General features: G+C 40.0%; 1 protein-coding gene across 1 annotated transcript in view; it reads right to left on the bottom strand.

Moving 5' to 3' along the window:
- RNF149 (ring finger protein 149) overlaps window positions 1–13,109 on the bottom strand; it is a 57,818-nt gene that overhangs the window by 24,007 nt on the left and 20,702 nt on the right. Inside the window, exons 2-3 of the mRNA XM_040336432.1 lie at window positions 2,527–2,777; window positions 797–865 (exon numbers count right to left, since the gene is read on the bottom strand). Coding sequence (XP_040192366.1) covers window positions 797–865; window positions 2,527–2,777 — 320 coding nt within the window. The remainder of the gene's footprint in view (window positions 1–796; window positions 866–2,526; window positions 2,778–13,109) is intronic.

The following is a 13,109-nucleotide window of genomic DNA, read 5'->3' as shown; positions in this document are numbered from 1 at the left end:
CCAACCGATAAACGCTTATTGCAATATTTTTTTTACCAAAAATAGGTAGAAGAATAAGTATCGGCCTAAACTGAGGAAAAAAAATGTTTTTTATATATTTTTGGGGGATATTTATTATAGAAAAAAGTAAAAAATATTGAATTTTTTTTCAAAACTGTCGCTCTATTTTTGTTTATAGCGCAAAAAATAAAAACCGCAGAGGTGATCAAATGCCACCAAAAGAAAGCTCTATTTGTGGTGGGAAAAAAAAGGACGTCAATTTTGTTTGGGAGCCACGTTGCACGACCGCGCAATTGTCTGTTTAAGCGACGCAGTGCCAAATCGCAAAACCTGGCCTGGGCCTTTCTTTAGCTGCATTTTGGTCCAGGGCTTAAGTGGTTAAAATGCAAATCAATTTATAACCTTTTTGAAAAGTGTTTTTCTGGATTTTTTGTTGCGTTTCTGTCTCTCGCTGTTAAAATAAACATACCATTAAAATTATAGACTGATAATTTCTTAGTCAGTGGGCACACGTACAAAATCAGCAGGGTATAAAATCATTTTTCCCTGACTGTACAAATATTTGACAAATAAAGCAGACAATGTTAGCAGGAAGATGACCATCCTGTAGACAAATGTCTCAAATGAAGTACAAAGTTGATAATGTAAAAAGTGGTTTTATCTTGCATACTGAATGTCTTGGTCCGCAGAACAAAATCAAGGATCTTATAGGGCAAACACAGGCCAAGTTATTCAGAGAAAACCGCTTTAATATCACTTGTTAAGTATAGTAAAAAAAAAAAAAAAGTCCATTTACCTTTTCTCCTCTTTTCACCCTGTGTAGCTGTAGCTGGCTAATTGCTTTTTTGGTTTCTTTGCGGTTGATCTTGAAAAGCAGGAGAAAAAAAAAAGGATCAATATTTAAACACCGAAAAGTCAATCTTCAGAAATATAGACAGCACTGCTTGATGCTAAGAAATCATTTTCTTTTACAATGTTATGCTATTTTAGTCATTTTGGATAATAGGATAGAGAATGATTTCCATATGAGGTTATTTCTTTAAGAGACCCTGGTCTCTACAGTTTTACTCCCCTGTAAGTAAAGACAGGATTTACTGGCATCTTCTTTCTCCCACCTCTCTTCCATTCTAGCACTGCAGCTCTGTTAAAACATTCCATACCTGGACCAGGAGTTTTGGATGCCCATGTCCCCCGCCCGACCCCCTAAAGGACTCGGCAATGATGTAGGGGGGTCAGAGGAAGGAACCAGCGCACAGAGGGACACATGCATTTAAAAGTCACATGCTCTTAAAGAGGCTTTGAAACAGAGGAGAGGTAGGAGAAACAGGCTGCTCAGAGGCGAGTATATGTTATCTTTTCTTGCAGGAAAGAGAAACTTTTAAAGCTGTCAACACCCAATATAATACTTCTGAGGCTTTTAAAAAGATAAAGATTGCAGATGTGTGAACTGTCTAATTCTGTGAATTATACTTTTCATGAATATGCTTTGGTAAAAAAAAAAAAAAAAAAAAAAAACAACAACAGGGATTTACATAGCATGAGCTCAAGCAGTGCTTTTAACCCTTTTAAAACCCGCTAGTGGCTGAAAAAGCACACCCATTAGCGGCCATAAAGCACCGCTAAAATGACGGAAAAGCACTGCCTACGCTCACAACGCCCCAATGTGAAAGGGCTCTTAAGACCAAGAAGAGAGGGAAAGAGCTGCTGCAGAAGGGCACATTGCTGGATCGCGTGAAGGCTTGTTTCTTACATTAATGCAAGGAAATAGGAAAACTACTAAAAGAGTTTTCCTAGTACATAGTTGGAATAAAGAAAATTCATTATTTACCAAGCTTGGTGAATAGTCACTTTGCCAAGTGAACCGTCTCTAATCTAATGAGCTCTGTCTTGCATCTTCTGTTTGCAGCTAATGTGAAATTTTTATTTTCCCTGCCCACCCATCCCATCTGATGAGCAGCTCAACAGCAAATATTAGTGCTCTCACTAGACAGTAGCAAACATAAGTATATATTATAGGTGGACTTGCTAGGGTATACATGCTTACTAACATATTGTTACAGCATATCTTCTCCATGTGCATGTTTATGTGCAATGTAGATCTGAATCTACATTCTTTACTATAACCACTAGCACCACTATGTCCTAGTTAAAGTGTTTATAGTTGAAATCTTACATATATTAAGAATCTCATTCTTGGTAGTTAACGTTTGTGCTTGCGTTTTTCAATGCTGCAAGGTGAGTCAGTTATGGGACTCCATGTTCGGATATGTTTATTCAGTACAAGTCTTTCACGATTCCAATGATGCACCCTCCCGTCTTTTCTACAATTTAAAAGTAGCACTTGTTCCAATCGCATACCTACTGCTCTTGTCAATCCTATTCTCTATCAAATCCCCATACTCCTTGCCTACAATGGTTCTCTCCCTAATATGATGCAACCCATCAGTAACATAGCACCTTTCTCATTTATCATCAACAGACACACACACACACACACACACACGTGTAATCAGTAATCATAGTCACCTGATTTCCATACTGAGCTCCTGTATACAAAAAACGCTGTATATAGTAGAAAATGAGCCAGGCCAAGGATATGATCATCATGGTGATGAAGGCAATAGCCACAAACACTACCGACTGACCACTAATAAATTCCTGGACATGGCGAGTGCCTACAGTAATCATCATCTTCACTGGGATTTGTCTTCTTAGAACTTCCATAATATCCATGCCTTTAGGATAGCCAACCATTATTACGACTGTATTGCCAGTTCCTGCAAAAAAAGACCAAATAGGATACAATTATTGGCAAAGCCAACACAAAGAACAGTAATACAACTCATGGTGCTTGGATCTACAGATAAACTATTTTTGCGACTTGTCCATTAAAAAAAGAAGAAGGGTAAAAGAACGTGGAAATGAAAGGACTGAAACATTAGGAGTACTCTTGTTTCCAGAAGAAGCTGATGACAATTTAACATGAAAACCTAGGTAGACAGGCACAAAGCCAGACATTTTAATAAAGTAAAAAAAAAAAAAAATTGAAGTCATTCTGTAAAGAGCCAGTTCACTGGCTCTGAACAAAACATGTAGTTTTTAATGTCATAATTACTTATCAAGATAACTAGGGTTGCACCGATACTAGCATCGGTATCGATACTGAGTATTTGCACAAGTATTGGTACTCGTGAAAATGCACCGACACCTAAAACCGATACTTTCAGGCTCGGTTCTTTGAGCCGTCAGTGGATCAGTGGTTGACAGTTGAGGTGTTAACATTATTAACATTGCTCAGCTTCTGAAACATTAAAATAAAAAGAAACATTGTTTCTTTTTGTATCTTTGTTTCTTCATCTGCAAATCAAAGGGATAAACAAATGTTGCTCTATTTAACCCCCTTAATTTACTAATCGTGCATCACTAAATATAACCAAATACCCTGAATTTCAACCACTGATGTTTGCCACACGCAGCAGTAGAGCGAAGCCTCATACAAACATAAGTGGCATACTTTTTTTGAACAGCGATAAATCAATGTAGTTACACTTTAGCAAGCAGTTATAATACAGATCAAAACATACATAAATGGGACAACATTCTAGCCAAATAATCTAAGATCACGATCCTACATTTTCCCACTTTGCTGCTCTAAAGGGGTACTACACTGTATAAAACCAGCCCCCGTATACTTTTCATTGTGCCTATGTTTTGCCTAGTGCTTTCACACACTAGGGCGCTGCGCTGACAGAACGTTAAAAGCATCGCGCTAGCGGAAAAATAACGCTGCTAGGACTAGCGTCATTTTACGGTCAACACCCACCCGCCCCAATGTGAAAGCAGCCTAAAGGCTCGAGGTTAACCTTCATGCGTTCTATTCTTTGAAGCAACGATCTAAGAATTTTATTTTTTTAAGTGCTAGCGTGCAAAGGCAGATGCATGCGTGGCAAACAAACCGCGATCATCACACACGAGTGGGCATCGCCCCGAACGTCAGATCATGGGCAGTAATTCTAGCACTACCTCCTCTGTACATCTAAAGTGGTAACCTGTAAAGGCTCTTATGCTGCATTCACACCTGAGCGACAAAACGCCCGACGCCGGACGCTTCTGCCGCTAGAGGGGAGAATTCCCATTGCTGTCTATGGAGATGGTTCACATCTCATAGACGCCGAACGCCTGTCGCCTGAAAAAAAGTCCCGGACCCTTTTTTTCAGGCGACATTGGCGTTTGCCCATTGACAGCAATGGGAAGATTTAAAAAAAAAAAAAAAAAAAAAAAAATTGAAAGTTTCACACTCGCGGCAAAATACGCCGCTACCGCCGAACGTGGCTGTCGCTCAGGTGTGAATGGAGTCTTAAAGCGTTGCCTATGGATAGTAAAATTGTTGCCGTTGTGTGGGCGGGTGTAATTTAAAAACGTGATGTTTGGCATCCATTTACTTGGCCTGACACACACACACACACACACACACACACACACAATTTTGGGTTCTGTATTGTGTATTATTTTCCTAAAAAATGCAAAACCCATCAATTTATTCTCCAAGGCCTCTGCTGTTTAATGTTTGGTGGTTTTAACTCATTTTCTAGCAAAAAAAAACAAAACATTTTTTTTTACATGGAAACAAAAAAGTGCCAGAAATAGCCCTGCCTTCAAGTGGTTAAGCAATACTGCCTTAAAAAAAAAAAAACACACATCTGCCAACACTGAGACATGTAAAGCTGCCAATACAATCTCCAAAAGTTAAATACTACACCTGACGCATCCTGGATAATTAATGACCATGCTAGCAATGGCCTTACAATGAACACCAAAACTGGTACCTCAAAAAGAAAATAATGAGCCAAGCCAACATGTTCTCTGTATTTCAGGCCAGACAACACAAGGTTCCTATAATCGGACAGACAATGGAAGTTCTGTTGAGTTTAGCAACACAAGAGCTGGTAACAGAATAATTATTTATTGCTGATGCACTGCAGGAACTGCAAACTCAGGCATAAAAACTCAAGGGAGGAAAATGCCCGAGGACATTTAACAAAGTATTCTAATAAACCAAGATGGCCAGAATCCATTTACTCGGAAATATGAATCTGCAACAACAATGCACAAATGGAAAACTACAGCGCTTCTATATAAATGAGGCATATACTTCAATCCATATAGGCCAGGCTCATGCAGAAGGCAGATGTCCAGACAGGTGCTGGGAGAGAGCTGAACACACGAAACAGCTTGACTCAACCTCTCTTGGCAAAACTATGTCAGCAAACCCCCAGGGACACTCACTGTGCGTAAAGAGGAGGAAAACTTCCCATTGCGGTGTCCGTTTATTATACCATAAAGGGGAGCTTTAACTCATTCACAGCTGTTTAAACCATATACACTAAAAACTTATATGCCTTATACATCTGAAAACAAAACATAAGGTTTCCAAGTGTAAAATTACATTTATGAAAAGTGGCCATCATAAAATAATCTTATTTCAGGGCTTGTTTCACAGTGCTTAGAGTATGAAAGCGAAAAACACGATTGGGTGTTAAAGAACACGATAGGAAAGAAAGAAAGAAAGAAAGAAAGAAAGAAAGAAAGAAAGAAAGGAAAGAAAAGAAAGAAAGAAAGGAAAGAAAAGAAAGAAAGAAAGGAAAGAAAAGAAAGAAAGAAAGAAAGGAAAGAAAGGAAAGAAAGAAAGAAAGGAAAGAAAGGAAAGAAAAGAAAGAAAGGAAAGAAAGGAAAGAAAAGAAAGAAAGAAAGGAAAGAAAAGAAAGAAAGAAAGGAAAGAAAAGAAAGAAAGAAAGGAAAGAAAAGAAAGAAAGAAAGGAAAGAAAAGAAAGAAAGAAAGGAAAGAAAAGAAAGAAAGAAAGAAAGGAAAGAAAGGAAAGAAAGAAAGGAAAGAAAAGAAAGAAAGAAAGAAAGAAAGAAAGAAAGAAAGAAAGAAAATCAGCACTTTTGCTTTCCGCTACATTTAAAAAGCCTAACTCCATAATAATAATAATAATAATAATAATAATAATAATAATAATAATAATAATAAAAAAAAAAGAAAAAAAAAAAAAAAAAAAAAAAAAAAAGAGAAGAAGAAGTATAGGTGTCCAGCTTAGTTTAAAAAAAATTAAAATAACTGCAATACTCGCCTCCCCCTGCAGAATCACTGCTCCGTGGATCAGAGCCCATCTTCTGAGTTAAATGATGTCTAGATTCAAAGTCATTCAACTCACCTCTGAACCCAGGCTGTTGACAACTGTGTCATTCTGTCAGTCTGTGGTTGTACCACTGCACTGTATGAATTTATTAGCTATACATACAGACTTGAGATCATTGTTGATCAATATGACCAAAACTGGCAGGACTCACACATATGGGTATCAGCAGAAAGCTCACAGCCATGCATTCACCAAGAGATGGGCAGGAGAGTTTTAACCGCCATAGTCTCCCCCTAGAGATGAAAGTGGCTACTAGGGGCTTTTAGCTTCTCTCTTGCCGATTTAGGTATTTAAAATGGTAGTATGTACACTTCAAAGGTCATTTTACAGAAAATCAATGTGTACTGAAAATTCCTGTTTTGTTAAAAAAAAAAAAAAAAAAAAAAAAAAAATTACATAAGATCCATCTATATTACTTTTATGTACACATCTATATTACTTTTATGTACTTTGACACAGGTTCCTTTAGCAAGCTGATTGCCAAGTGGCAGGACCAGCCCTAATGTATCCATTTGACTAGTCACCATGTGCTAAAAATCTGCAGCCTTTGCACCCCTTATTCTCAAAAGGTTCTTTAAAAAGGAATCTCATCAAAAAGAAAAATCAAAATACAAAATAAAATCTATAAAAACAGGACACTCACAAATAAATGCACTCTCCGTGCCATGTTCTGCGCATAGTATAAAGTAAACCGCATTCTCACCCTAGGGTCTCCACACAGCCTACTGGTGGCATCAAATGTGCCAACTTGACTCTATACCCGTTAAACCTCCAAAAGGCTTCCTCAGACCACCGGGTGGTGTGAAGACCCTGGGGTGAGAATGCAGCTGACTTTTATGCAGAACATAGCACTAAAGGTGCAGTTGTTTGAGTGTCCCATTTTTAGATTTTATTAAAATTGTTTAAAAATAAATAAATGGGGAGCATTGTTTTTTTTCTTTTGCAGGAGTACATAGCACATGAGGAGAAAGATTGAACAGAAGATCAAGTCCATGTGTCGGGGCCAGTGATTGTTACTGGGAGCCATGATCCAATATAGCCCTAGAGAGGCAAAAGTGCATTTGACCTGGACTATGGGTCCAGTCCAGGAGGTGAGTGCATATGGTTCCCTGAGTGTTATGCATGCGACACGGTGGGGGGTGCATTAGAAGAGAAGGCTGTGATATCTGGAATTCACTGATGGTTGGCCACACATATATATTTAAGGACTTTGTTTCATTATTTGTGACTCATTTTATTTAAGAGACGCTCGGCAGCAACTAGTAATACACAGATTTGTGATCATGTTGATTTGCCAGGGATTTATGTACATTAGAGTTATATTTCACTGATAGGTTTATGGTATTTTGCATTACTAGTGACTGCGCTGATTGTATTTCAATCCCCACATTTTGCAAACAAAATCCCTATAAAAAATGGACTACACAGGACTTTCAGGGCAATTTCTCACTGGGGCATTGGCGCTTTAAACCCCTGCTAGCGGCCGAAAAGGGGTTAAAAAGTGCCCCTGCAAAAGCGCATCGGCCGAGGCCATTGATTTCAATGGGCAGGGGCGCTTTAGGAGCGGTGTATATACTGTTGCAAAGATGCTGCTTGCAGGACTTTTTTTAACATCCTGCCAGTGCACTGCTCCACTGTGACAGCCCTCAGGCTTTCACACTGGAGAGGTACTTTGCAGGTGTCATTTTTAGCGCTATATCGCCTGTAAAGCGCCGTAGTGTGAAAGTGGCCTCAAGGTACCACATACAATATTAAAGAAATAACAATTTATTACATCAAAGAAAAGTAAAAAAATAAAAAAAATGTTGCATACAGTTTTATGTACAACGCTACATTTGGGTGTATTAACAGTATGTGCAACAATTGGCGTTTTTAACTTTTCTATGATGTAATTGAATTTGTTATGATGGCTTTTATATATGGTGTGGTACCTTGAAAGTCACGTGTTGTCTATTTTATAAAAAATAATGTGGTTGCATAAGTGTGCACACCCTCTTAACTGGAGATTGTAGCAGTTTTCAGAATTAAGCAATCACATTCAAACTCATGTTAAATAGGAGTCAGTACACACCTGCCATCATTTAGACCCCTTTCACACTGGGGTGGTGCTGGCGTTAGCGGTAAAGTGCTGCTAGTTTTGGCAGCGCTTTACCACTGTTATAACAGTGTGTTTGGCCTGCAAGCAGAGCGCCTTCAACCCTCGCTTGCGGGCAAAGGGGTTAAAAGTACCGTGTTGCGGCGCTGCCCATTAATTGGCGTTTGTCTCCTAACTTTTTTAGCTGGCTCCTAGATTCCAAGCAAATTTGTCAAACCCTGGTAGAGGCAATTACGAACAGTTCCAAATACCAGTCAATATTGGCATAAAACCTTCAGGCTTCTGCTAGAAAGCTGGACCTGAAGAGGAACTTCATCTTTCAGCATGACGACCCAAAGCATACATCCACATCAACAAAAGGAATGGCTTCACCAGAAGACGATTCAAGTTTTGGAATGGCCCAGCCAGAGCCCAGACCCGAGTCCCATTGAAAATCTGTGGGGTGATCGGAAGAGGGCTGTGCACAGGAGATACCCTCGCAATCTGACAGACGTGAAGTGTTTTTGCAAAGAAGAGTGGGCAAGTGCCAAGTCAAGATGTACCATGCTGATAGACTCATACCGAAAAACAGTGCTATAATAAAATCAAAAAGGTGCTTAGTTTAAGGGTATGCATACCTATGCAACCATATTATTTTATTTTTACCTTCCTTCACCTAAAAGATTTCAGTTTGTTGTTCAACGGAGTTGTACATTACTACAGTTTACAGGTCACAATAAAGGTGGAAAAGGTTCTGAAATTATTTTAGGTTCGTCTCATTTTTTTACATCACAGAAACCCGACATTTTAACAGGGGTGTGTAGACTTTTTATATCCACGCAATATAAATCAGAAAGTCTAGGGGAGGTTATTACCCTCAACTCCCGCACTTATTGAATTTTAGGTTTATGGAACTTCACATAAAATTGATTTTTCTACCACATTTCCATATAGAATCAATCTGTCTGCTATCATTTATCATAATATATACATAAAATGACAACACTGAGGGGGAAAAAGCTACATCATAAACCTTAATGTTTACATAAACTACATATTGCATACATGTTAGCAATTCTTTTTAGGATTGAAAGCATTGTTGTAAACAGCCTAGACTATTTTCTAATAGTACCACCAGATACTGTAATCACAAGGTTGTCACCCTTTTCTATGCCTTCTAATCTCCTTGGAACAGAATGTTCTAAAAATCTCTAGGAACAAAAGCCAATGCGGAAATGCAGCACACAGCCCTGCAGCTAAGCTTTTTTCCCCCATGCGATTCTCCCCTTTTAATTAGCACATCAAAACAGATCAGAGGAAAAAAAAAAAAAAAGATTGCTCCTTTATTTATATCCATCTGGGTGGGGATTCTTTCATAGGACAACATTGAGGGAATTTTCTTTGACATTCACTTTTACTAAGAATACTACACTAAGCCACAAAAACATGATATGAAGTTTGCTCCTAAAATGCCATTCTGGAAAATGAAAACCAAGTTATTGTCTATTACTATTCATTAGTACAGCTATAATAAAAAAAATTGGAGTCAGGTCCTAATAAGCATTTGTCCAGTCGTGCCTTTTCCACAAAACTGGAAAGTATTACTTTACCAGGTTCCTTTGGCGATCAAGGCTGCCCTTAGATGGGCATATCTCAAATGCACAAAGGCAACTGTGCAGAGATCAGCCCGTTTTACACTTGAGGCCAGGTTTACATAATTTAATAAGTAATACCCCCTGTTGTATCCAGCGGGCAGTCCCGCCACTGAATGCGACACATTCAAGCGAATGGGGTTGTGTCACAGAGGTGGGGGATTTTTAGGGTTAAAACAGGCGGTGCTCAGGTAACAGATTGCCTCCCAGCCGCATGCCCTCTGAAAAGCAGTTCTTAACCTTGTAAAGCCTGCATCACTGCACTTGATTACATGGCTTTCGAGATGGCAGCAGTCCTGCGAGAGGGGGTACAATTTCTGCAGCCCTGCAAAGTGAAGCATGGGTTCAACCCCCTCAAGCTGCCATGTTAGAGGTGAGGGCTGGTAAACCACAGCACAACTTTGTTTGTATCCCCTTGTAAATTGTAAGCTTTATTGTCATCACAAGGGATGAACAGCACTCCCCCAAGCCTTGTAAAAGTGATCAAGCAGCTGTATAACCAGTCTGATTACTTTTACCTGCAGCTTTGATCCTGGTATAACTGCTTCCACCCAGGAACGTACAGGCAAAAATTATGTATTGCAGCTTACCAATTGTTGGATGTGGTGGCTGGCTGCATCAGTTATCCATTCTTAGATTTCTCTTATTTTCACCTAGTGAACCTGCCTCACTATGGAGGAGCAACAGAGACACTCAGCAGGACTGCAGCATTGTCTGGAATCAGTAGTGTTAGATCAGGGATCTTCAAACTACGGCCCTCCAGCTGTTGCGGAACTACACATCCCATGAGGCATTGCAAGACTCTGACATTCACAGACATGACTGAGCATGATGGGAATTGTAGTTCCTGAACAACTGGAGGGACGTAGTTTGAAGAACCCTGCGTTAGATGGACCAATAAATTATAGCCAAGCTCCATCCAACACTTTTTAGGGCCAATTCGCACTGTATGGTGACCAGTATTTTACTGCACAGTAAAAACACCAGTCATTGCTAACACACAAACAAAAGCTGACCATTGCGATCACCCCTTCAGTGTGAAATGGTTTGTCTCATCTCTTTAACATCCACATTTGCTGAAAAGCTTGATCTGTTGCAGGAAGTAAACAAAAACAAAAAATAACTACTTATTGGCAGGATGAACAAACAATAAAAACAAAAGTTACAGGAAAGACTGCATTACATCTGGGATTTCCATTTTATGCTATGGGTCACAAGGGAGTAACATGCATTTTTTCTTGCCAAACAATGGTCTCCTCGTAATAGTAACCTGCTTTTAGTTGGCCTAAAAAAAAGAAAAAAAAAAGAAAAAACCCACACACGCCCGCAAAAATGCATGTACAAACACACTTTGCGGGAACACAGACCGCAGTAAAGCCTCATACACACGATCGGACTTTCATCTTTCCCGTGGATTTCTGTCCGAAGGGTGTTGTCCGTGAACTTGGTATTCATACACATGGCAGGACTTTTTCGGCCAACACACAAGAGCGTAGTGACGTAATAGACGTACTTCTTGGTTTTTCTGTTCTTTACTGCCACCCTTTGGGCAACTTCTGCTATTGTTGTCTAATCTTTAGCATTGGTTCTGAGCATGCGTGTTTGTACTTTGGACTTTAGTTCGATGGACTTGTGTACACACGATCAAATTAGCCGACATAGGACATTTGTTGCCGGAAAGTTTGTCTGTTCTCACAGCGAACATTTGTCCGACGAAAAAGTTTTTTTCGATGGAGCATACACACAGTTGGATTCTCTGCTAAAACAGGTCCGTCGGACATTTGGTGTCAAATAGTTTGACCGTGTGTATGGGCCTTTAGACTCGTTAAAAGGTTTTAGGCCAGTGGGAGCTGTGGTGGCTCAACGCGATTGGCACTGCGCTGACAAGCCATTCACCTCTGCAGCTAGAGGTTCGGATCCCGGTCTCGGCTTCATGTGAATTGAGTTTGGTGGTCTCAGCCCGGCTCCCGGTGGGTGTGCTATGCAAGGTAAGCCTGTGCTTAGTACGCCCACCCCCCTCCCACAAAAACCACCACACCTACACACGCACTCTAAATTGGGTTAACACACTCACATTGACCACGCGGTCTCTAAAAGAGAGGCGAAGGACTAATGGGGCTGGTTGAGCGGGCTAATCCTCTCACTCCCTTATAGGGAGTCCCTCTGCCCTGTTGGGCTTCAAAGCGGAGCAGGTAGGGCGGGCTGTGTGGGAGGACCCCCTCACACACCCGCCATTGCCACCCGGGGCATGGAGAAAGGTGGCAGATTGCCTCTGGGGGAGGCCTGCCTACTCCCAACTCCTGCAGTCCGGCTCCTCTCTCGAGTACACGCACAAAAAATACACTTAAGAAAAAAAAAAAAAAAAAAAAAAAGGTTTTAGGCCTTCCACACTACATGGAAAGCAAAGATACCACAAGACTAGACTGGTTACACATTATTGTACTGCATGGAGAGCACTGCAGCGCAACCATGAAATCTCACCAAAACATGAAGAAAAAAATACTATAAAATGTCTCAAGGCCACGTGACCTTAGCCTTTCAGATAAAGATAATACATGTTCCTCTTATCTTGAGCTGCATCTCCCAAAAGATGATGGGAGGAACTGCAATTATCGCATAGTAGTATGTGTTGTCAGTGCTTTCTCCATTGTGACAACACTTATACCTCAGGGGAAGTGCAAGGTCTATGTGACAACATAGTCCAAAGAGCAGGTGCTGCAAGGAGAAAAAGTGGCAAATTTGATCAGAAGGAGAAATATCTGATCAGCGTACTTGCATCGCCAGCCCTTTACAGAAAGTTAGAAGACATGAGCCATACTAGCAGGATCAGACAACAGGTAAGTTGAGGAAGGAAAGGGTGCTAAGCATTGCCAATGATACAGTATGAAAGTAACCATTGTGGAAAATCCTATTTACACTAGGGTGGAAAAATATTTTTTGGTCAGCAGATAAAAGTTTAGAAGGAGCTTTCGTGTATATTTATAAAGCTCAAGAATTATCCTTGAAGCATTAATGCTTAGGTGTGGAATCTTTAGACCTTTATGTAGATGCTTAAGATGGAGACTGTACATATTTAATACGGTGCTTTCTAGATATGAAAGGCTACCAAGATCATCAGTAAAGTCATAGCAGGACACCTTCTCCACTATGCACCGATTTAATATGTCAAAACGTAAAAGAAGG

Source organism: Rana temporaria, chromosome 2, assembly GCF_905171775.1.
Source record: "Rana temporaria chromosome 2, aRanTem1.1, whole genome shotgun sequence".
Taxonomy (NCBI): Eukaryota; Metazoa; Chordata; class Amphibia; order Anura; family Ranidae; genus Rana; species Rana temporaria.
Note: the sequence above shows the minus strand (reverse complement) of the source record. Positions and strands in the feature narration are given on the sequence as shown.